The following is a 25,203-nucleotide window of genomic DNA, read 5'->3' on the forward strand; positions in this document are numbered from 1 at the left end:
GTTATATGGTTGGTTACCGAATGTTGTTCGGAGTCCCGGATGAGATCACGGACGTCACGAGGGTTTCCGGAATGGTCCAGAAACGAAGATTGATATATAGGATGACCTCATTTGATTACGGAAGGTTTTCGGAGTTACAGGGAATGTACCGGGAATGACGAATGGGTTCCGGGTGTTCACTGGGGGGGGGGGCGCACCAGCCCTTGGTGGGCTGGTGGGACAGCCCAAGAGGGCTCTATGCGCCAAGGATAGGAAATCAAAGAGAAAAGGAAAAAAAAAGGTGGGAAAGGAGAGAAGGACTCCACTTTCCAATCCTAGTTGGACTAGGATTGGAGGAGGACTCCTCCTCCCCTTGGTGCACAACCCTTGGGGATCCTGGAACCTCAAGGCAAGCCTCCCCTCCCTCCTCCTATATATATGGAGTAATTAGGGCTGATTTGAGACAACTTTTCAAAGGCAGCCCGACCACATACCTTCACGGTTTTACCTCTAGATCGCGTTTCTGCGGAGATCGGGCGGAGCCCTGCCGAGATCAGATCACCACCAACCTCTGGAGCATCGTCACGCTGCCGGAGAACTCATCTACCTCTCCATCTCTCTTGCTGGATCAAGAAGGCCGAGATCATCGTCGAGCTGCACGTGTGTTGAACGCGGCGGTGCCGTCCGTTCGGCACTAGATCGTGGGACGGATCGCGGGACGGTTCGTGGGACGGTTCGCGGGGCGGATCGAGGGACGTGAGGACGTTCCACTACATCAACCGCGTTCACTAACGCTTCTGCTGTGCGATCTACAAGGGTACGTAGATCGGAAATCCCCTCTCGTAGATGAACATCACCATGATAGGTCTTCGTGCGCGTAGGAAATTTTTTGTTTCCCATGCGACGTTCCCCAACAAAATTAAAGCAAGGATAATATGAAAGAGGAGAAGAAAGAGGAGGAGGAGGAGAAGAATAAGAAATCAAGGAGGAGAAGGAGGAGAAGGAGGAGGAGGATAAGGACTAGAAGGTCCTTGGCCTTCTCCTCCTTCTCCTCCTCCTCCTCCTCCTCCTTCTCCTCCTTCTCCTTCTTCTCTTCTTCTTCTTCTTCTTTCTTTTCATTTTTCCTATTTCTTCTCCTCTTCTTGGAGCTAAATTACCTAATTATGTCTTTTTGTAGCTAAATGGGCTAATTATCTCATTTTAGAGGAAAACAAGCTAAGTATATAATATTCATGAGCTAACCAAGGTTCTTATGCCATTTTGAGGTTATTATGGCATTTTGGAGCTAAATGGGCTAATTATGTCTTTTTGGGGAAATTAAAGCAAGGATAATATGAAAGAGGAGAAGAAAGAGGAGGAGGAGGAGAAGAAGAAGAAATCAAGAAGAAGGAGGAGAAGGAGGGGAAGGAGGAGAAGGATGAGAAGGAGAAGGACTAGAAGGTCCTTGGCCTTCTCCTCCTTCTCCTTCTTGTCTTCTTCTTCTTCTTCTTCTTTCTTTTCATTTTTCCTATTTCTTATCCTTTTGTTGGAGCTAAATTATCTAACTATGTCTTTCTGGAGCTAAATGGGCTAATTATCCCATTTTAGAGGAAAACAAGGTAAGTATATAATATTCATGAGCTAACCAAGGTTCTTATGCCGTTTTGAGCTTATTATGGCATTTTGGAGCTAAATGGGCTAATTATGTCATTGTTGGGGGAAATTAAATCAAGGATAATATGAAAGAGGAGAAGAAAGAGGAGGAGGAGAAGAAGAAGAAGAAGTCAAGAAGAAGGAGGAGAAGGACTAGAAGGTCCTTGGCCTTCTCCTCCTTCTCCTCCTCCTCCTCCTCCTCCTCCTTCTCCTTCTTCTCTTCTTCTTCTTCTTCTTTCTTTTCGTTTTTCCTATTTCTTCTCCTCTTGTCCTCTTCTCTTCTTCTTGGAGCTAAATTACCTAATTATGTCTTTTTGGAGCTAAATGCGCTAATTATATCATTTTAGAGGAAAACAAGCTAAGTATATAATATTCATGAGCTAACCAAGGTTCTTATGCCATTTTGAGGTTATTATGGCATTTTGGAGCTAAATGGGCTAATTATGTCTTTTTGGGTAAATTAAAGCAAGGATAATATGAAAGAGGAGAAGAGAAACTTACCGTAGTGGTCATCAAGGAGGAGAAGCACCACGGTTGCTCGCGGCGGCTTCGTTTGGAGACGGTTGCCCTGGAGAAGGGTCGTGCGATGCCGCTCGGGAGTTATTCTGCAGAAAAGATATTTTGCAATGTCTGAGTTAGCATGATGACACTCAATTATTAATACTAGTTTATAATGAAACTCACCGTGCCAATCGAAGAGAAGACGGGCATCGACGGAGGGACTTGACCGCTCTTCTCGCACAGACCGTGAAGAGTGGGTCGTATTAGTTAGTAATGAAACACACATTACACACATGATTTGGCTAATGTGAAAAAAAACATACCACAAAAAGCTCGTACATGGCCCATTGACCCGCCTCATTCCGGGCCCTCTCCTCCTCAATCAATCGTGCCGTGGTCTGGTCCCTCTCATCAAGAGCAGCGTGAAGAGCAGCCTGGCTTGCCAATCTCTCTTTCTCAAGAGCAGCCTGGTTTGCCGCTCTCTCTTTCTGAAGAGCAGCCTGAAACACCATTCCTCGTTACCACAGTAATGATCTATGGTGACACACATAATGAAATGGATGAAATTGTTCTTAGTCCGTACAACTAACCTCGATGGCAAGTTCGACTGGCCGTGGACGACGTGTTATCTCAGGACAACTGCTCGACTGGCGCGCCTTGATCTACGGAAGAGTGAGTGGACAATGTATTATCCCATCTCCAATGGCTATCGAGCCATGGGGCCTCCCGTCACCAGATATCATCACCAGCTCTAGATCCAAAGGTTCCTGGCTAGGGTTAAACTCATCCCCTTTCGTAGCCTTCCCCGCATCCCTGTATGCCACGAGCTTCTGGTGGGATGATATGTTGGTAAGTTATTGGGATTATCCAGGTCAGACTCAGAGAATGCCTTCGCCTTCTTGTACGAGGCAGTATGGGCCATGCCATAAAGGTCGTACAAGTGTGGCATCTCCGTCTTATTGTGATGCGCCTAAAAGAGAGGAACAAAATATTAGCATCAAGAATGAATTGCATGAATCATGAAGCAAATCACATACCCAGTTTCGTCCAAACTGAAGTAAGTTGGCCCTTCCTTGATGATGTGGCACACCAACCATTTGGCTACGCCGATCCTTCGCATTCTCGTGGACGGCTCGCCAGCTGCCTGTGCACCACTCATCAACCAACGCCTCACAACAATCCATCTTATCCGCACACCATCTCGGGGGCACCTATAAGTTATTAGAAAGAATTTTCAGCGCTACGCCTATGAATGAAATCAAGAAAACTACGTAGAAGGACTTAAGAATAGGTAATTACCTTCATGTATTGCTCCTTCTTCAGAAACTTTCTGCGGCAATCCTTCTTCTGCTTCTTAATACCACGCGTGGCGTAGTAATCTCGAATAGCCTGCGACCGAGCCTCGTGGCGCAAGTTTTGTAGTAACCGCCTACACTCGGCCTCGAGAACCCTGGCCGCCTCCACCTCATATCCATCCTCACACCTATAGAAGGTCTGCAATCAAACGTGAAAACACCAATTAGTACAATAATTAGCTATATTGTTAATTTTAGATTCTGTAAAAGGATAATTTAACCAAAATCTCTTGATCACCATCTCGGCCTTCATGTGGCACAAGACGCCATCTATAATCTCCTCCGGTGGGGCCTGCGCAGCCTGGTAGTGCTCCCAGGAAAATCCTAGTGTAGGAACCTGACCCTCACCAGGCAACGTGACAAACCCCGGGAAATTTGTCCGGCAAAGCACACCAAGGACGGAGTTCGGCCTGCGGACTCCAAGAGGTTGTACCCATCCCCTGCAGTATGATAAGGTCAACGCATTAGATATTTGAACAAACTTGAAGGCAAAAGCTAAAAAAAGAGTTAATGTACTTACCTATCTCCTTCAGGTTTAATCACCGGCCTCTGCTCGCGGGTAGCCGGCGCGACCGGGAGACGTGTACTACCATGCTTGTACACGGTGGCCCCGTCCACCTGCACATCGCCCTCACTATCCGTAAGCTCATACCCGCCATCCCCGCCCTCTGAGCCACCCGGACCCTCGGTCCAATCCGGCAACTCGGTACAATCCGGCCAGGTCTCCCATCCGGGCCTCTCCACGTTGGGTGAAGCCTCCGGAACCGTAGTCTCCTCCGGCTGCTCCTGGGCCGAATGCACCTCGACCCGAGGCTGCTCTTGGACCGGAGTCTCATGAGACGAATGCCCGTCAACAACAGGCTCCTGGAACGGAGTCCCCGTAGCCTCCTCCACAAACGGATGGGCCATACTAGTCCTATGCTCGGGTGAATGAGCTCGTGGTGGTGGCAAGGACGGCTCAACAGTCCTCCTGGATCTTCCGCGGCCATCACCTCTCCCTGTACCCTTCCCCTTCTTCCCTACCCGACCAGCACCTCTCCCAGTGGGCAATGCCGCCGACGAAGAAGAACCCACGGGTGGTGTCGACAGACTGTCTGCCAAGGCTCTATGGAGAGATAAGGGTGGAAGGGAAGTACCACCCCTCGTGCGGGGCGCCTCGGAAGAACCCGTCGAGCGATCTGGACCAGCGCCCACCATCTTTCCACACCTGGTGACCTGCCATGATAAAGATTAAAATAAATTAGTACAACATAAAAAAATTGAATAACTGACATGAATAATAAAAATTAATATATATATAATTTAAGTTGTGAATCTTACAAACTAATAATCATCATCAATAAATGCATCATCATCATCACTATCACGCATGTCTTCATGAATGACGTGCTCGTCGGGTTCAACGACGTGAAGTTGTGAAAGGCCTTCCTTTAATCGTTGAAGCATTGACAGGTCATCCGCATCAGTAACCTCTACGAGTTCCAGGTCTTCTGGTTCCGGCTCAGGGCTGGAGTCGGATTCATTGTTGCTGTCTACTTCCATGTTCTTGGGTGAAGCACGGCGGTTCTTGAAATGTTTCTTGGAAAGACGTGTTTCTTGGAAGAATTCTCCATCATATGTGTCTGGGTTAATGTGAGGTTCATAATCCTGTTCATTTGGGACAGGTGGTCTGACATGTGGCGGCACTTCATAAACAACATACCAACCTTCCAGGTTCTTATCCGTTTGGCATGCCACGGTAGATAGAAAACTTGGGTCGCCTGTTGAGCCGTAATATAGACATCGGGAACATCTAAATGGGTGTTTGGATTGATTTCGACTAGTCCTATATGTTCATGTGTCCTTCTAGTCTTTTTTGGCTGGAACCATTAACATTTGAAGACTACGACGTTCGGTGGGTTTTCACCATAGAATTGAAGTTCATAAATTGCTTCAACTCTTCCATAATTCTCGATAACACCTTCGCCGATAGCAGAGACACCACAATTTGTAGATTTCCGGTCAGGCATAGATAGCTCTTTGCCAAAGGTACGAAAGAGATACCCGTTGATGTTGTATTTCTCAAATGAACGGACCTTATAGTCAAAACCATTAGCGACTTGTCTCAATTCGGCGTCCATAGACTCTGAATTAGCCTACAAGTTTAATATGAAACGGTTGTTGCATTAGTCGCAAGTTAGACCAAGAATGAAATGGTCCATTATTGATAATTACCGTTTGTTTGAACCAAGAGATGAAACCGGGATAGCCGCCTCCTGTCTTTGACAGAAGCTCATACTCTTCGACGGAATCATTTTCGATCACCGCTCCATCCGAGAATTTGGCGACATAACGGCTGTTTGAAATATCCGGGAATAAGAGCAGTTCAAATGAATTAGAAGTTACGGGAAAATGTGCCGAGAACTCACTCGATGTACGGCCGCACTTCTGTTAGGTTGTTGAAGATATACAACGAAATGTTCCGCCATTCTTCGACATCCAACGTTATTGGTTTCGAAGCACCGGCTGGTGCGAGCTTCCCTTTGAATAGGCTGAGGTTGGACCCACCTTTTTTAGGGTCTGCATCATTGTGCCGAGGCTTCGGATTATGCAAATGATGATTTTTGGCTTCGTAGTGTGCTGTCACAAAGTTTGCCACCTCCTCAGTAATGAATGCCTCAGCCATCGATGCTTCAATTCTACGCTTATTTTTACATTTAGCTCGAAGGGTCTTCTGCATCCTCTCAGTTGCATAGCACCAACGAACTTGCACGGGCCCACCCAATCTTGCCTTAGTCGGTAGATGTAAAATCAAATGCTGCATGGGATTAAAGAAGCCCGGTGGAAAGAAGTTCTCTAACTTGCACAACAACTCCGGTGCAAACTCCTCCATGTCTTCTACCACGCGAGGCGACAATTCTTTCGCACAAAGACCATGGAAGAAATAGCTCAGCTCCGCCAGTACTAGCCATTCATCCTCGGGAATAAAGCCATGTAACTTCACCGGCATTACCCGCTAGCCATATGTGCCAATCATGACTCTTGAGACCAAAGATTTTTATTTTTTCAAGACTCGCTCCCCTCTTTAGATTCGCTACATACCCATCGGGGAACATAAAGTGCATTTTGACCCACAAGATAATTTCCCTCATAGCTGGCCTTCCAAGATTGAACCAGGCCTTTGCCTTCTCGCATGTTTTGTAACGGTCTATGACATAGTGTCTCTTGATCGACTCTAGCCTTAATATTATCCTTTGTCTTCCCATCTATGTCGAACAATGTACCAAAAATAGCCTCTCCGATATTCTTTTCAGTGTGCATCATGTCGATATTGTGTGGAAGAAGGAGGTCTTTGAAGTAAGGCAGATCCCAGAAGCATGGCTTGTGAGTCCAGGCGTGTTTTGAATTATACCCCTTGAAATACCCTGGACGCTCTGGATCATGTTCGAGGGCGTTTAACTGATCCAGGATCTGTTGGCCTGTGAACGCAGGTGGTGCCAAGTTTTTGACAACTTTACCTTTGGTAAAGTTCTTCTTGTCTTTTCTGAACTGATGGTCAGGATCCAGGAACTGTCTATGCAAGTCAAAGCAAGAATACTTCCGACCCTCCTGCAACAATGAAACTGAAGAGCTGCCTTGCATTGGGGGCACGGGAACCTTCCATGCACACACCATCCAGAGAATAGCGCATACGCTGGCAAGTCATGCATAGAGTACATGTACCACACATGCATTTTGAAGTTTTCTTTTCTAGCGGCATCGTATGTCTTGACCCCATTATCCCAAGCTTCTTCCAATTCATCCTTAAGCGGTTGCAGGTACACATTCATATTCTTCCTCGGATAATTGGGCCCTGGAATTATCAACGTCAGAAATATGTTCTTTCTTTGCATAATCTGCCCAGGGGGGTGGAGATTGAGTGGAATGACAAATACAGGCCAACAACTGTATTGGGTTGCTGTCATGCCGAAGGGATTAAAACCATCCGTGGCGGCGCAGACTCAAGGATTCCTTGGATCTGCTGCTTTATCCTGATGCAATCCATCGAAATGTTTCCACGCTTCCCCATCCGATGTGTGTACCATCATCTTATTCCCATCCGCATCTAGTTTGGTTCTTTTGCCCAATTTGTGCCATGTCATCTTTCTGGCTGTCTCTTCGACCATGAAAAGACGTTGAAGTCTTGGTACGATTGGCATATACCGAAGAACACTAACTGCGATTTTGGTCTGCCTCTTCTCACCCATACCGTTGTCTACCACAAGATACCTGCAAGACTCGCAATTGGGACAATAGTCCAAGTGTGCATCCTCCTTCCTAAATAAGACACATCCTTTCTCACATGCATCTATCTTCTCATAGGGCATCTTAAGTACACGAAGTATTTTGTCCGACTGGTACAGGTTTGCAGGCATGACATGGCCTTTGGGTAGGAAACGTCCAAATAGTGTCATCATCGCGTCGTAGCATTCTCTTCCCAAGTTGAACTGAGTCTTCAGAGCCATTACTTGTGCAATTGCATCCAGCTAACGGAGCTCAGTGTGCTCATGGAGAGGACGTTTTGAAGACTCCAACATTTCGTAAAAGGCCTTTGCAGATTCCTCCGTCTCATCTTCCGAATCTCGAGCATCATCAAAGTCTTGCACCATGTCTTTGATCCCGGTACCATGCTCGTCCGTGCGACGACGGACCACCTCAGCTCTTGTGCGTTGTATAGACTCACCATGAAATGTCCACACCATATAATTAGGCTTAAAACCCCTCCTCTGTAGGTGTTTAATCATTATAGCCTCTGTCGTCTTTTTATAGTTGTCGCATCCAGGACAGGGGCAATAGTTTCTTTCCTGGCCATTTGCGAATGCGGCTTTCACAAATTCCTTTGTTTTTACAAACCATTCTTTCGTCATCTCTTTCTGACTAGGGTGACCGGTATACATCCACGCACGATCACTCATCTTACGTAGCTACTAAAGATAGAAGAAATATATTTATATATAATTTAGCATTTATATTCATCGGTTAATCAGGTTCCCCATTTTTATTACGTCCAGGCAACCTACACGCTAATAGGTAAAGATAGGTCCTAATCCCACCCGAGTATGTGTAGATTGGGTTTGTTTTCCCATGCTCTGCTCCGGATCCAACGCAAAATTTCGGCAGCACCTCCCCGTTGTTCTCCTGATACACGTCTCCGCAATAAACAGAGAGGATGTGCATCCGGAGAACAACAGGGAGGCACTGACGAAATTCCGCATCGGATCCAGAGCACGGCATACGGGAAAACAAACCCAATCTACACATATTCAGGCTGTCCATGGATAATGTTGGACAATTCGAAAGGATGGCGGTTATAAATATGCAAAGACATGCATATTTATAGATGTCTCCCTTTCGAACGGGAGACACATACTAGTCACGCATACTGATAAATTAATTGAATTACCTAAATCTAGAATGTTTCATCCGGAAACCGAGCCATAGTAAATGAAGGGGAGAGGAGGAGATGAAATTTGTACTGACCCACGAATGCAGGGGCGGAGCTCGTACAACGCACGGGCAGGTCTTTGCACACCAGACCTCACAGAGACGAGACAACTATCACATGTAAATCCACCCGATCAACACAAATATTCTAATTATGTCATTTTAGAGGAAAACAAGTTAAGAATATAATATTCATGATCTAACCAAGGTTTTTATGCCATTTTGTAGCTAAATGGGCTAATTATCTCATTGTTGGGGAAAATAAGGTCAGGAGAATAAGATAGAGGAGAAGAAAGAGGAGGAGGATAAGAAGAAGAAGAAATCAAGAAGAAGGATAAGGAGGAGGAGAAGAAGAAGGAGGAGAAGAAGGAGGAGGAGAAGGTATTCTTGTTCTCTTCTTCTCTTCTTCTTCTCTTCTTTTCTTCTTCTTTTCTTCTTCTCCTTCTTATTTTTGTCTTCTCCTCCTCCTATTCTTCTTCTTCTTCTTCTTCTTATTCTTATTATTCTTCTTCTTCTTCTCCTCCTCTTCTCCTCTTCTCCTCCTCCTCCTCTTCTTCTTCTTCTTCCTATTCTTTTTATTAAGCTAACTAACTAACTAACCTAACTAAGAAAGCTAACTAAACCTATCGCTAAACCTAGATAGCACTAAACAGCAAAAAATAACAAAAACAGAATCTACCACTATAACAAAAACAGAATCTACCACTAAGTAACTAAAAAAGAATCTAGCTACCACTAAATACCAAACAATAAAAAATCAACTTCTTCTTCTTTTTTCTCTTCTTCTCCTTCTTATTTTTTTTCTTATTCTCTCCTTCTCTTCTTCTTCTCTTCTTCTTTACTTCTTCTCCTTCTTATTTTTTCTTCTCTTCTTCTTCTTCTTCTTCTTCTTCTTCTTCTTCTTCTCCTTCTTATTTTTTGTTCTCCTCTTCTTTTTCTTCTTCTTATTTTTCTTCTCCTCCTCCTCCTCCTCCTCTTCTCCTCTTCTTGTCCTCCTCCTCCTCCTCTTCTCCTCTTCTCCTCCTCCACCTAACTAACCAAGCTAACTAACTAACCTAACTAAAACTACTAACCTAACTAACTATACCACTAAAACTACTAACAATAACAACTACTAAAACTACTAAAAAATAATAAAACTACTAAAAATAATGCGGGTGGGGGTGGGGGTGTGGGGGCTCACCGGGAGGGGCGGCTGTGGAGGGGCCGGGGTGTTGGGGGTGGCGGGGCGGCACCGGGGGCGCCAGGGGCGGCGGTGCGACGGTGGTGGGGCAGCGGCAGCGGGGGCGAGGTGAGGAGAGAAAGAGAGGGGCGGCGGCGGGGGCTACAGGGGCGGTAGTGGGGGCGACAGGGGCGGCGGCTGGGGCGACAGGGGTGGCGGCGGGGGTGACATGGGGCGGCGGCGGGGGCGACAGGGGTGGTGACGTGACAGGGGCGGCGGCGCGACGGTGGTGGCGGCGGCCGTTACAGAGAGAGGGGCGCGCGGGGTGGGGAGAGAGATAGGGGCGCGCGGGGTGACCGTTACAGAGAGAGAGAGAGAGAGGGGCGGGGTGGGGGGAAGGAGCTGTTTAACGGTGTTAGCGGGTTGCCATCTGCCGACGGACGGCAAAGAGTCTAGACTCTTTGCCGTCTGCCTCCGGACTCTTTGCCGTCCGCTAGCAGACGACAAAGGTTCGACTCTAGTTTGACCTAGCCACCCCGCGGTCAGGTGGGCCCATCTATATCTTTGCTGTCTGCCTCTGGACTCTTTGTCGTCCGCTAGCGGACGGCAAAGATGTGACAGATGGCAAAAATACTTTATGCCATCAGCCTATGCTTTGCCGTCAGTTTTGCTGAAGTTGACGGCAAAGACACTCTTTGCCATCAGCTAGCAGACGGCAAAGACTAGGCAGATGGCAAAAAACTGTTTTCCAGTAGTGAGAGGCCAAAGATCCCAAACAAAAAATAAATAAATAAAAGAGAGAAAAAGAGAGAAGGGACAATGCTACTATCTTTTCCACACTTGTGCTTCATAGTAGCACCATGTTCTTTATGATTGAGAGCCTCTCGTTTTGTCACCACCATATACTAGTGGGAATCTTTATTATATAACTTGGCTTGTATATTCCAATGATGGGCTTTCTCAAAATTGCCCTAGGTCTTTGTGAGCAAGCAAGTTGGATGCACACCCACTAGTTCTCCTTTTGAGCTTTCACATACTTATAGCTCTAGTGCATCCTTTGTATGGCAATCCCTACTCATTCACATTGATATCTATTAATGGTCATCTCCATAGACCTTTAATATGCCGAGTCGTTGTGACCATCTCCTCCTTTTTGTCTCACAACCACCACCACACTCTATTCCACCATAGTGCTATATCCATGGCTCACGCTCATGTATTGCGTGAGAGTTGAAAAAGGTTTGAGAAAGTAAGATTACGAAAAAAATTACTTGGCCAATACCGGGGTTGTATATGATTTAAATTAGTTGTGTGGGGATGATGGAGCATAGCCAGACTATATGCTTTTGTAGGGATAACTTTCTTTGGCCTTGTTATTTCGAAAGTTCATGATTACCTTGCTAGTTTGCTTGAAGTATTATTGTTTTCATGTCAATAGCAAACTATTGTTTTGAATCTTACGTATCTGAACATTCATGTCACATGAAAGAAGTTACAAAGGACAACTATGCTAGGTAGCATTCCACATAAAAAATTCAATCTTTATCACTTCCCTACTCGAGGACGAGCAGGAGTTAAGCTTGGGGATGCTTGATACGTATCCAACGTATCTCTAATTTTTGATGGTTCCATGCTATTATCTTGTCAAACTTTGGATGTTTTGTATGCCTTTTATATATTTTTTCGGACTAACTTATTAACTCAGTGCCAAGTGCCAATTCCTGTTTTTCCGTGTTTTTGACCCCTTCCAGAGGAGAATTTTAAACTGTGTCCAAACAGAATAATACTTCCGAAAAGATTTTTTTCCGGAACAGAAGATACGTAGGGGACGTGAGAACCAAGGTAGAGGCCACCAGGGGACCCCACAAGCCCCCTAGGCTTGGCCAGGGGGCGCGCCTAACAGGCTTGTGGGCCCCATGTGGCTCGTCTGCCCTACCTCTTCCGCCTATAAATTCCTGAAAAATCCAAAACTGCGCGACAGATCCACGAAAAACTTTTCCGCCGCCGCAAGCTTCTGTCTCCACAAGATCCCATCTGGGGCACGTTATGGTGCCCTGCCGGAGGGGGGATTCGGATACGGAGGGCTTCTTCATCAACACCATGACCTCTCCGATGATGCGTGAGTAGTTCACCATAGACCTTCGGGTCCATAGCTAGTAGCTAGATGGCTTCTTCTCTCTCTTGGACCTTCAATACAAACTTCTCCATGATCTTCATGGAGATCTATCCGATGTAATCTTCTTTTGCGGTGTGTTTGTCGAGATCCGATGAATTGTTGATTTATGATCAGATTATCTATGAATCTTATTTGAGTTTCTTCTGATCTCTTATATGCATGATTTCATATCCTTGTAATTCTCTTCGAGTTGTGGATTTTGTTTGGCCAACTTGATCTATGATTCTTGCAATGGGAGAAGTGCTTGGTTTTGGGTTCATACCGTGAGGTGACCTCACCCAGTGACAGAAGGGGTTGCGAGGCACGCATCATGTTATTGCCATTAAGGTAAAAAAGATGGGGTTTACATCATTGGTTTGAGTTTATCCCTATACATCATGTCATCTTGCTTAAGGCGTTACTCTGTTCGTCATGAACTCAATACACTAGATGCATGCTGGATAGCGGTCGATGTGTGGAGTAATAGGAGTAGATGCAGAAAGTATCGGTCTACTTGTCTCGGACGTGATGCCTATATGTATGATCATTGCCTTAGATATCGTAATGACTTTGCGCGGTTCTATCAATTGCTCGACAGTAATTTGTTCACCCACCATAATATTTGCTATTTTGAGAGAAGCCTCTAGTGAACACTATGGCCCCGGGGTCTACTTCACATCATATTTTCAGCCTTACACTTTTTACTTCCTTGCACTTTCCGCCTTCAGATCTCACTTTGAAATAAATCTTGAAGGGATTGACAACCCCTTTATAGCGTTGGGTGCAAGCTCGTTTGTGTTTTCGCAGGTACTCTGGACACTTGGCTCGATTCTCCTACTGGATTGCTACCTTGGTTCTCAAACTGAGCGAAATACTTACTGCTCCTGTGCTGCATGACCCTTTCCTCTTCAAGAGAAAAACCAATGCAAGCTCAAGAGGCAGCAAACACCAAATTAGTCCGTCCTCTCAAAGCTGGGAATTCTAAAGGCCAACGCAACAATAGCAAGCGGAAGCAGCCCGAGGGCGGGTCAGAATATGCGGTTAGTACCAATGTGAGTTTCAAAAACCAGCGTCGGAGCGATCGTCCTAGAAAGATTTATCAGGCGAATAAGATGTGCAAATATGAGGATGCTCTAAGAGCGCCTTGTCCCAAGCATGGTATTATGCTATGTTATATTACTTCTTAACGCAAGAAACATCTTTCAAAGAAAATAGTTCCTCTATTGGTTCCTTTCTTCACGTTGCTAACTAATGTAGACGTGATAGTCGGATATCTGTAATATGCAGGTGATGATTATTTCGGGAAAACCATGCCTATTTTTGGGGATGCACACCTAATTATTTTCACTTTCTTTGTAGCCGATCAATTATTTTCTGTAAGATTGCTAGCTTTCGGCTTCAACCATCTTGATGACGCTGGTCTTAGCAATCGCAGAGGTGCTCCATTTACCTTCTAGACGAACAATCGAGATCGTAGAGAGTAAGGACAAGAGCGAGACAACCCAGCTTTGTGAAATTTGAAGTCAAATTGATGCATATAATGGCCTTAAAACAATATGGGAAGGATGCACACACGACAAAAATGAAAATAGGTGCATAGAAGTATATTTATTGGCTTTATAAAGAAGACGCGAGGTGTTATTGGATAACACATTTAAAGATGTATTCCAAAGGGATTTTCAACATAGCTCGGTCTAGCAAAACAAAACGTGGTATGTGCTAGTCAATCGAAGAGAGAAAAAAAGAAAACAAAAGACTAGTCTTGAAGATAAAAAGGCTAGTTATGGTGATGACACCAGATTTATCTGTAGAAGCACCAAAGACGAGGTGTGTTCCATGGGTTTGGTTTGGAATGATTGTCCGATGTGTTGCAAAGGCGATACACTCCTCCTGTAAGAACTTCGTCAATTACGAAGGGGCCTTCCCATTTGAGTGAAAGTTTATTTTTATTTTTCTCCGGGAGGCGTAGCATAAGCTCACTCACATTATATGCTTTTGCGTGAACTGCTCCTTTGGTAGCATCGAGCGTGTTGTTAATAAAAGGTCGAGCGTGCCAAAGCTATTTCACGTTCTTCTTCCAAGGCGTCCAAGTCATCCTGTCGATCTAGCTCAACTTCCTTTTCCACGTACATGCGTACTCTAGGTGTGTCATGGATAATGTGACATGGTAGCCCTGCTTCTGGCCGTATACCATAAAAATGGTGTATATCTCTTTGACCAGTTTGGGGTGGTGCTTAAACCCCATAATACGGAATCAATATCTTCAACCCAGTGACAATCAGATTCCTTTAGAGATCGGACTAGGCGAGGTTTAATGCCACTCATAATAAGCTCGTTGGCCTAATACAACTTTCCGTTAGTTTGTGGGTGATATACGAGGGCGTAATCAAACCTGATGGCCGAATTGGCACACCAGTCTTTTACCTCTTCAACCGTGAAATTGGATCTTTTTTTCGTGATTAGACTATGGGGGATACCATAACGGTAAACCACATTGGATATAAAGTCGATAACTGGGCCAACTTAGCAGAAGTTACTGGTGTGGCTTCAATTCAGTTAGTGAATTTGTCGAGCATAACCAGTAGGTATTTCTTTTTCTTGGTCCCCGCTTTAAATAGTCCGACCATGTCTAGCCCCCAGACCGCAAAGGCTAGGTTATTGGGATCGTCTGAAGAGCCGTTGCAGGCATGTGGCTTTGATTTGCAAAGGGTTAACAACCAACACAATGTTGGACAAGTGTGTGAGTGTCTGCGCGAGCCGTGGGCCAAAAGAAGCCAGCCCGAAAAGCCTTGCTTACCGGGGCCCGAGCCGCTGCATGGTGTCCGTCCTTGCTTGCGTGTATTTAGGCCAAGAGTTGTTTACCTTCTTCTTCGGGTATGCACCGTTGGAGAACTCCTGTGTCGCTTTTCTTGTATAACTCATCATCGTGGACCATGTAGGCCTTGGATTACTGAACTATTTGTCTTGCCTCAGTTTGATCATTAGGGAGGTCTTGGCGGAGGAGATAGGTGAGAAAGGGCTTGGTCCAAGGCGCGATTACTTCCATTACTTCGTGAGCTGAAGGCTTTTCTTCAAGTGTTGAGCCGCCAACAATTTGTTCATCCATTTCGATCATGGGAGGGGTAACCTTTTCCTGACCACTTCTGCTAGTATTAGTGTCCTCGCCGCGCAACACCACAGATGGCTTGAAGATCCACTCCACAAAGGTATTCTTAGGAACTGGATCGCGTTTAGTGCTGATGCGGGCGAAGACGTCAGCGGCTTGATTATTGTCTCTCAAGACATGATGGAATTCAAGGCCTTCGAACCGCGCTAATATTTTGAGAACAATGTTTCTATATGCTGCCATTTTGGGGTTTTTGGCACCAAATTCGTTGTTGATTTGGGAGATAGCAGGGTTGGAATCTTCCCGTACCTCGAGCCATTGTACACCCATTGTAGCTGCCATCCAAAGTCCATGCAGCCGGGCCTCGTATTCAGACGCATTATTGGAATCGGTGTACATTATTTGTAGCACGTACTAGATGTTGTCACCGGTGGGGGATGTAAGTACGACACGAGCCCCCAGTCCGGCAAGCATCTTGGAGCCATCGAATTACACGTCTAGTCAGAATATGTATTGTGCTCTCTCGGGAGCCCGACTTCCTTCCATTCGGCGAGAAAATCAGCCAACACCTCGGACTTAATAGCTCACTGTGGCTTGTATCCAAGTTGAAAAGGTAGGAGCTCAATGGCCAATTTCGCTATGCGTCTCGTAGCATCCCTGTTGTTGATTATATCATTTAGCGACACTTGAGATGTAACCGTTATCGAACACTCTTGAAGGTAGTGTCAGAGGTAAGGGAAAGGGATCCTTAGGGCGTGCTTTATTTAGGTCTTTAAAATTGACACACAACTGCCATGATTTTTTCCTTCTTTGGTATCACGACCAAATTTGCCAACCACTCCACGTGTTTTAATATCACGGATGAATCGAGCCTCAAGAAATTTTGCGAGTTCGGTACCCATGAAATGACGCTTGGGTTTAGAAAATCGGCGTAGCGTCTGTTTGACTAGTTTAAAGCCTGCAAGTACGTTTAGGCTATGATCTGCCAGTCTTTGTGGGATTCCTGGCATATCTGAAGGATGCCACGCGAATATGTCCTAGTTTTCGCGCAAGAACTTGCGTAGTGCTTCGTCGATTGTGGGCTCCAGCTAAGCTCCAATGGACAATGTTTTGTTTGGTCCGTTGGGTGTACCTGAAATTTGACAATCTAGGCTGCTAGTTTGAATGATGTGGACTTCGGCCTCTTGTTGAGGGTTACATCATTTGTATCTACCATTAAGCGGAGTGCAGTTAACTCTTCGACAACGAGAGCTTAGGATAGTGCCTCAAGAGAAAATGATGCTGCTTTGTTTTCGGCATGAAGGGCTCTATCCGGATTACTTATAAGTGTGGTGGCACCATCATAACTACTGAAGTACACGCTGGGCGCCGGTGGTGTTCTAGTGCTGACGACGGTGCTTACTTATTCTTTAGTATTAAGTTTGAACTGGACTCTGAACACGTAGTAAATTGCTCGCATGTTCGTTCGTTCGTTGAGGGTGATTATAATTTTGGTAAAGTATAAGTAAATGGTTCATGTCCCCTGCCCCTAATCATCACCGGAACTAGTAGGCTCAAGTTACATGGTTTCTCGTGGTTCCTCGATTTGACTTAGTTTAATATGATTGTACTTGCCTGCCATGCACCGCAGGCGTTGCTGCAGCAAGGGATATAACCACGCCTCATATGATCATGCCAAAGTTACCACCATATACATCCTGCACCCCTGCCCTGCCCTGCCCTACCGCGCCCCAATTCTAGACTTTTCTTTTGTGGTAATATAATGATATTACATGTCTGATGGTTGCTATATATGGGCAAGAAGAATTGAATTGAATCATGCTGCTTTATTTTTGATACACGCACAGAAATGATTGTCACTTATGAACAACAAGCAACCATACTAGTTACTACCAGAGCTATAGTGCTCTGAGACTATCATCACATTATTGTTGTACATATTATTTATGTTGTTTTTTTACTTCCAGAGCTATAGTGCTCTGAGACTATCACTGCATTGCCTGTTGTTGTTGCATACATGTATCTCAAACACTACACATTTGTGTTTGTTTAGGCGGACAACTACTCATATAATATGCAAAAAACAAGAGAGCTAGTGATGATATGTTAAAATTAATGTGTACTTGTCAAACTCAAGATTATGCATGTTAAAAGTTTCCAATGTCCTCCTTTTTTGAAATTGAAAGAGTCCTTCTAGCTTGTGTAGGTGTGTTGTGATCCTGTTCTAATTGATGTGTATAGTGCAAGCTCTTATTTTTGTCTAAATGCATGGAAATAAGTTCATTTACCTTCTGATCAATTGTTGATGCATTTTTTCCAGTTTCTCAAATACAAAATAGCTTGCTCCTTCTAGTCATGGCATCCCCACTGTTATATTTATGATGTCGTTCCTCACTAATATAATATTTACTGATTATTGGTAGTCACTAGTATTCATTAATAACTATGCCTTGTTTTGATTGTTCTATTGTTATTTATGCCAAAAAGTTAACTTGTTCGAATTTATTTTGTTGCTAACCATTTATTTTTTGCCTCTATTCAAGTTTTGTCATGAGCTCCAGGATGAAGAAGTTGGAAGAAGCAATGCATGCTCGATCTGGGCATCCATGCATGCTCTAGTATCCCTCCTTCCGAACGTAGCTAGGGAGGTGCAGGACTTTGTTGTAATGCTGATTTTTCTGGGAAATTTGTTGTACTCGTGATTTTGCTGAGAATTTGGTGTATATTTGCTTGTCACTATGTTTACTTGAAATTTATTTCTCGATTGGAAAATATATTATCATTGAATATGGGCTAAATGTATATCTATGATGTAATTTTTTTAACATGAAGAGGCACAACCAAAATCGAGAAGGGGATGAAATGTCTATGGGACCAAATATATTTGGGATTTGAAAAGGTCATGGCCCAAAATATATTAGTGGGAACAAAGGCTGTCAATTAAAAAGAAATTGGACTATAAAATGACCGAGGCCCAAAAAGAAAATGACATGTAAAAGCCCACGACCCAAAAAATAGAAGGTTGAATTATTGGCCCATGCCCATGTAGCCGACTAAAATTGGCAAGAAAAAAATATAGAAATGGGCCGAATTAATGGGCTCGACCCATACAGGCATCGAATTGGACCGGGCTAATTCTTATCATCGACCAATTCAATTGGTCGTAATTTTGCCACGTCAGCTTGCCACGTTGGATCCGACGTGGTTTGGGCATACAACTAGCAACCAAAACAAGTGGTCGTAGGACTAACGACCTTTTATTTTGGTCGTGACCTTCTACGACCATATCACAAAGAAGGTCGTTAAATTTTATTAGGGATGGCCAGCTTTTGACCAACTCATTTTGGTCATAAATTGAAAACAATGACCAATGAATGACCAATATTGATGGTCGCAAGTTGACATATTTCTTGTAGTGCAAGCTTGCCTTTTACTCCTATTTTCAGACATAATGTGGGTGCATATATGTGCCATGGGTGAAACTACTAAGTTAAAGAAAAGATACTTTTTGGCCTAAATAATACTCCCTCTATTGGCATAACATGAAGCTTGCTAGAAGTTGGCTTCTTGCTGTGAGGTATATGCATTATTTCTCCGTGCATGTTTGAAATGAGGTTGCCATGGACTACTCTCTTTGAAATATTCCACACATAATTGAAGAGATGAGAAGGCTGCCTGGAAGGACATCTTGAAAAAAAATTAAACGCTATTAGATGTCGGTTCTCCTAACACATAACTGCATATTGGCCTATGAAGATGATTTCAGCTTCTTTTGCATAGGATGCACTTTCTTTTGAATGTGGCATGTCATCGTTCCTGTTAGACCGTGTTATGCCTCCTTTAGTTATCCATCTAAAGTATATCGACAAAAATATTTGAATGAAGGCACTTATTAGTATGAAGCATACAAAATCTGGATTTCTATTAAATTATCATTACAAACGTTGGGACCGACACCCTCGCTTCAAGACACGATCCCGATTTAGTATATATATGGATGAAGGGAGTAGCTAGAATCTCAACCGACGATGTTCACAATCACACGAAGTAAGGATCCAGTAGTTATATCCTGTAATTGTTGCCGTCATCGCGGCTATAGGTAGCACCAAAGAACATGTGGCGTTTTAGCTTGGGGGACGACCGCTCTCGATGCACGGTTTGTTGCCTGGTGCCTCAGCCTAACTTGGCAGTGCTGGACATTGATGCTGAATCTTTTACTTACTTGTGCTCTTGTTTCGTACTCTTGTGATCATGGTCTGCTTTCCCGGATGGAGACGAAGGAAATGTATGAGAGAGCAAGGGGGGATACGAAGGAGCGAGACATCATCCTGTTATGAAAATTACGGGAAAGAATTCAATATCATCATATCCGCTTTATTGTATAAAATGGTGCGACTTATTACATGACATGACAAATGCACGAACTCGCGCACAAATCATCGACACTAGAAACAAACAAAAAACACCTAAAGCGTCTCTTTCCTAAAGACAACCATAAAAGGTTCATTGCTCACGGTCAGCCACGTCTTATCCTTATAAACATGCAAACCTAGGTCACTGCATGGCCCCTTGTCAACACATGAAACTATCTTATATCCCGAGAGATCTGCGCCATGCCTCTCAACCCGGAACACCGCAAACGATCTTAGGCCCTCTTCACTGCCGGCGGCCACGTGTTTAGGCTCTCCTGATGATGGCTCCGGTACCTGATTGGTGAGGTGCCAATCCAGCCTGTCAGAGCAGAAGCTATCAAAATCATGGAACTCGATCCAGACGTCGCTCGACAAGCGAATCGGCTCGGTGGCCGAAGCGTGTTCTGGTAGTGGCGTGAATCGCAGGGCGGTGCCGAGGACAGCCTCGTTGCGCTCCTGGAACACGAAGTGCAGACACCGCAGGCCACTAGGGAAAGCTCTCAGGCCCCCGCCGCTCGCACGTTTAGCAGGGAGGATGTAGTAATTTTGCTGGCTACTTAACACGTTACCTTCCGTGTCATAAACAAGTTGGGTGGCATTGTTCGCAGTGCAAGGGAGGGTGATGGTGAGGAGCTGCTGGAGGAGTAGGAGGAAGAAGATGGGTTTCATGGTTGCCGATCACAAGGTTCACAACAAGCGGTTTCCGGTCTATGTTATGTCTCCAAGATCTGAGTTGCTTGGGTTTATATAGACGTATATATGCAGCCTCCATTTATTATATATGGGCCATGTTGATTTGGATGATTCCCATAATTTTGCCCATTCAAATCATGCCTTTTTATGCAGCCTTTTTTAAGGAAACATTGACGTGGAGTTAATGTTTTCTAAAAATGGCAGTACGTTCCTTGTAAAGAAATACAGTACTACAGTATACTCCGTAAGATCGTACTATCATACAGAGACAGAGGGAGTATAAGGGAACCCCGAGGGATCGGACGCTTCCCATATCTGGCGACATCTTCGCTACACGATTGTTTTCACCAGGAGCGTGCAATGGCCTGAGTCAAACGTCATTCCGTGAGTCAGGTTGCACGTACAATTTTGCATTAATTATGACTAATTTGTTTCTTAACGAGCTCTCCCTTAAATCAAGCTACGATATTTCCTGCCAATTGTGAGAATCCTTGCTTTGATCACTATTCACTAATAATGCTCTTATTGGCTTTAAATCCCTAATACTATCAGACGTCAACGAGCAAAACAATCTTTATTTACCATCAAGATTGATGAAGGTGTTAGGTTGATCTCTTTCCCCAATGGGCCCAACGACCCATTGGACCTTGACTAACGCCCTGATCGGAGGCGTCCAGCCCAAGTAAGGCTGGTGGGCCCCTGTCGCGCAGTGCTATATGTAGAGGAGGTGGAGACCATGGCACGGGTCACGAGGTTCACCGCCGCCACTGGTTTCCCACACTCCTAACCTTAATCCGATCCAGAGGGTAGCACTGAAGCAATGGGAAGTCCATCACCGTCGCCACTGGATCTCTCTCCTTCCCCACCGTCGTCACCACCTCACGATGGACGACCGGAGGGAGCTCGTCGAGTTCATCACAAGGTAATAAAATCTCCAAAGCATACCGAACACATCTAGCCTAAGATCCACAGGATCTATCAATGGTATCAGAGCCACGAGGCTTTAGATGAATTTGGTTGAAATATGTACAAGTGAACATTTCCCCATCCCCGATATGAACCCGAGAAGGGCAAAGTTCTAAGAAAAAAAAGGCTTCACCGGAGTCCTCTCCGGCAAAGAGCGCCGCCTCGGCCGCGCCTGTTCCTCTCGATCCCCACACGCATCGGCAAGCCTAGGTGTGGGGAAGAAGAACCCACCTCCTCGGAGGCAAAGTATGGATCTAATTAGATCCAAAAGAAAAACGAACAAAGGAATCGGATTGGATCCGAAAAAGAAAAAAAAAGGGGGAAGGGAACACGCAAAGCAAAGAAACCCACCCCTCTGGGGCAAAGTATATGCACCGCGGCCACGCTGTTCGACGGCGGCGCGCTTCCGCTAAGGGAAACGCGCAACCGGCGAAGGGGAGGCAACGGCGCAAAGGCCACAGTGACACAAAGCAAAGTTTTATACTCCCTCTAGTGGGCATAGGGCACCAACACCACACCATTTTGACAGCGGTGCGTTCACCTTCGAGGTGCTCGCACTCGCCGGAAAAATAGGCAAAGGAGGTGCCGCTGTGCATACCATGTCTCCCTCTCTCTCTCTTTGTTGGGATGGAGTTGGAGGTAAGAAAAGGAAAAAGGGGAGCGCGCGGCGTGGTGGCGTGGCCGCCGCCGGCGACCGAAACAACGCGGAGCATGGAGCTCGCGCGAGATGGCTCTCTGCTGGAGAGCAGAACAAGACGAGTTGCCCAAGGGAGAGGAGAAACGGAGGCGAGCAACCACGGAGGAGTGGTGAGTGGCGCCGGCGGGCCGGCATGGACTCCTCGGCGGGGCAGGAGAGCCGCCGCGCGAGAGAGCTCCAGCCCTCGAGCGAGAAAGGAAGCAGGAATCCCCTCGGCTCAGATCTGACGAGGAAAAAGAGACGCGGCGCCACGGCCACCGCGCGAGGAAAGGATCCACCGCTCCGGCGGCCTGAGGGGCTCGCGAGCAGGGATGCTGGCGCGCGTGGCATGGGGCTTTCGGCCGCCATGGCCGGCGGCCACCCCAGGGCCCTTCTTGACGCCGAGAGAGGAAGGGCTGCGGGAGCCAGGAGCAAAGCGGCGCACCGCGGGACAGAATGGGGGCTAGGGTTTGGCCCCGGCCAAAACCCCCCTTTTTGTTCAGCCGCAACCGATGGGTTACCGTCGGATCCCATCCGACGGCCCAGATCATCCTACGCCGAAACCCTAGGACAGCCGGGCCTTTTGGGCCGAATTCGCTCCAGGCCGAAGGGGCAAGGGAGGCCGCCGCCAGCGCCACGCGGCAGGAGTAGGGCCGCGCTGCCCCAGGCCGAGGCAGGCCGCCCCAATCCCAGGCCGGCCCAAGCAATTTTTCTGATATAAAGGATTTTTGTTTTTTGTCCAGTTTTTGGGCAGATTCCAAAGTATTTTTCTTTGCATAATTTCCAACGAAAATATTGTTTAGAAAATAGAAAAGAAAAAGTTGAAAGTTTCTGTAAAAATAGACAGAAAAGTAATGTTAATTTTTCTTAAAAGAAAAATAAAAGGTTCTGAAAATAAAAGAAGATTTTTGGAACAAGAAAAGTTCATGGATTTTATAAAAGAAAAATAAAGTTCATGAATTTTTATTTTAACAGAATATTTTTCTGTAAAGGTACATGAATTTTCATATTCACGTTTTTCCGCTGCAAAGTAAAAAGATTTAGTCCTCCAATTAAATTGGAACCAACGGGAAAATTTAATTGGAAGAACTGTTATTAGCAAAGGTTTTCCCTTGTGGGTGAAATAAGATTCAAATAGTTTCCGCTATGACAATAGAGTGACGATTGTTTCAAAGTTAAAATATGGTATTGTTGTTTTCTGACCAACGTTGATGATAACAATACTATATTTGTATGAGTCATCTTATGTTTAAAGCTTAAATCTCTGATAAATTTTGTATCAAAGTGATCAATTTTCGGAGCACAGATAAAGAAACGCATATGGTTAATGATGATGATTGTTATTTCTTAGCAAATTTGTTCAATAAGAATACTATCATCACATTGTTTATAAGTTATATGCATTATTTCCATTTCTGCCCAACGGTGATATGGAATTAATATAGTAGGATGATGTTTTATTCTAATTCTGCCCAACGGTGATTTAGAATATTTCAGAAAGTTTTAAAAGGTTTAATGTGCATGATTTTAATCAGACCAACGTAGGGTTATTTTTATGCTCATTATCGTTGCTTATTGGCTAAGTTTTCTCAGACTAAAAGTTATTCAAGCTTTCACTCATGAAAGCGAATGTTTGGGTACTAGTGACCCGAAAGATGAAAAAGAAAGGTCATAACTTGAGCGAATAAATTCTCTCTAAGGAATGGCTTCAAAAGAAAAGAACTCTTGGATATTAATTCAAGAAAAGAAAAGAGATAGATCATTGAGAGTCTTGGTTGAGGAATGTCTTTCATGTACTCTCTATGACGGAGTCTCCTTTTTTAGTCAACATGATTGAAATGAAACAAGCAACATGCATGTTTAATTTGACCAACGTCGGATCAAACATGTGTGTCAAAGATAATTCAGATTTATTTCTGAATTTGATACAGTCAAAAGAGCCAATTATGGCATTTATGATGTCCCTTAAAGGGAATTACCCGCATGGCGGAAAAAGTCTGGGAAGAATGCCTGCGTAACCGGGTAAAGTTGACATTGTATTATGTCAACAATCCGTGTATGGCGGGAGAAATTTTAGCAAAGGTCTTATCCTGTATGACAGGAGAAAGTTATGATGACTCATGTGCGGTTAATGTGTCCCACTATGGGAGAAAAGTATGGAGTAGCTATTAAGCTTTCCTATTATCGACCGTACACTTTATGTGTAACGGTCATTATGCTATCACTAAATCCAGAAAGGATAAAAGTAACAGACGAACCTAAAGACAAGAATGATATGCAAGTGTGACTTGCAAAAGAGACAATGATAAAGAACTCTGTTGAGTTTCCGAAATGAAATGAGGAAAAAGTACTCCCATACTAGTTAACTTATAACTTCATTTTACATGAAGTGATAAGATGAATGAACTAGATAATCAAAGTTTCCTCTTTTCACAAGAGCTATGAATGGGTTTCGAAATTGTGGCAGAAAAGTTCTTGCCACATTTCGAGGGGGAGATAGAGACATGAAATACATTGTAGTGTATTTCATGACTCCTCTGTACTTTAGATGATGTGATGCACACTACGCATCTAAAGTGATCCATTAATGAAGAATGTGATTGTCAAGGGGAGTACGACAGTCATCTGAATACCGTCATTATGATACCCCTAAAGAAAAGAAACAGTTGTATTTTCGGATCTTTTATAGTTCCGAAAGGTGACTAAGGAATACAACTGTGGTGCTTAAAGTGCCATAAAGAAGAAAGTTTAAAGATACGCCATTTCTTCAGTGAAGATGGAGTAATCTGGGGGAGCATGTTGTGAGACCTATTCAACACCTGTTGTTAGCTCTACAAAGGATCTTGTGATACAGGTCCCTGTAAAACCTATTGCATTTTGGAAATGGGTGACTATAGAATGAATTTGCCTCTTGGCAATGACAAAGCAACGACAACCCCATATGAAATAAGTGCCGGTACCTGAGATTTTGATGGTCTCTAGGAATGTGAAAATGAGATACTTGTGACTACTATAAAGTCTATGTTAGTGAAATTTCATCATTTGAATTTCACTAAAATAGACTTTATGAAGGGTTTACAAGGCAAATGTGACTCCAAAGGAA

General features: G+C 44.7%; 1 protein-coding gene across 1 annotated transcript; it reads right to left on the minus strand.

The window, feature by feature from the left end:
• Positions 1–19,706: 19,706 nt before the first annotated feature.
• On the minus strand, positions 19,707–20,494 carry LOC123418176 (alpha-amylase/subtilisin inhibitor-like). Its single transcript, XM_045106949.1, has one exon. It carries the CDS (start codon positions 20,432–20,434, stop codon positions 19,820–19,822), a length of 615 nt encoding a protein of 204 aa, XP_044962884.1. The 5' UTR covers positions 20,435–20,494; the 3' UTR covers positions 19,707–19,819.
• Positions 20,495–25,203: the final 4,709 nt, after the last annotated feature.

Source organism: Hordeum vulgare, chromosome 1H (assembly GCF_904849725.1).
Source record: "Hordeum vulgare subsp. vulgare chromosome 1H, MorexV3_pseudomolecules_assembly, whole genome shotgun sequence".
NCBI classification, from domain to species: Eukaryota; Viridiplantae; Streptophyta; class Magnoliopsida; order Poales; family Poaceae; genus Hordeum; species Hordeum vulgare.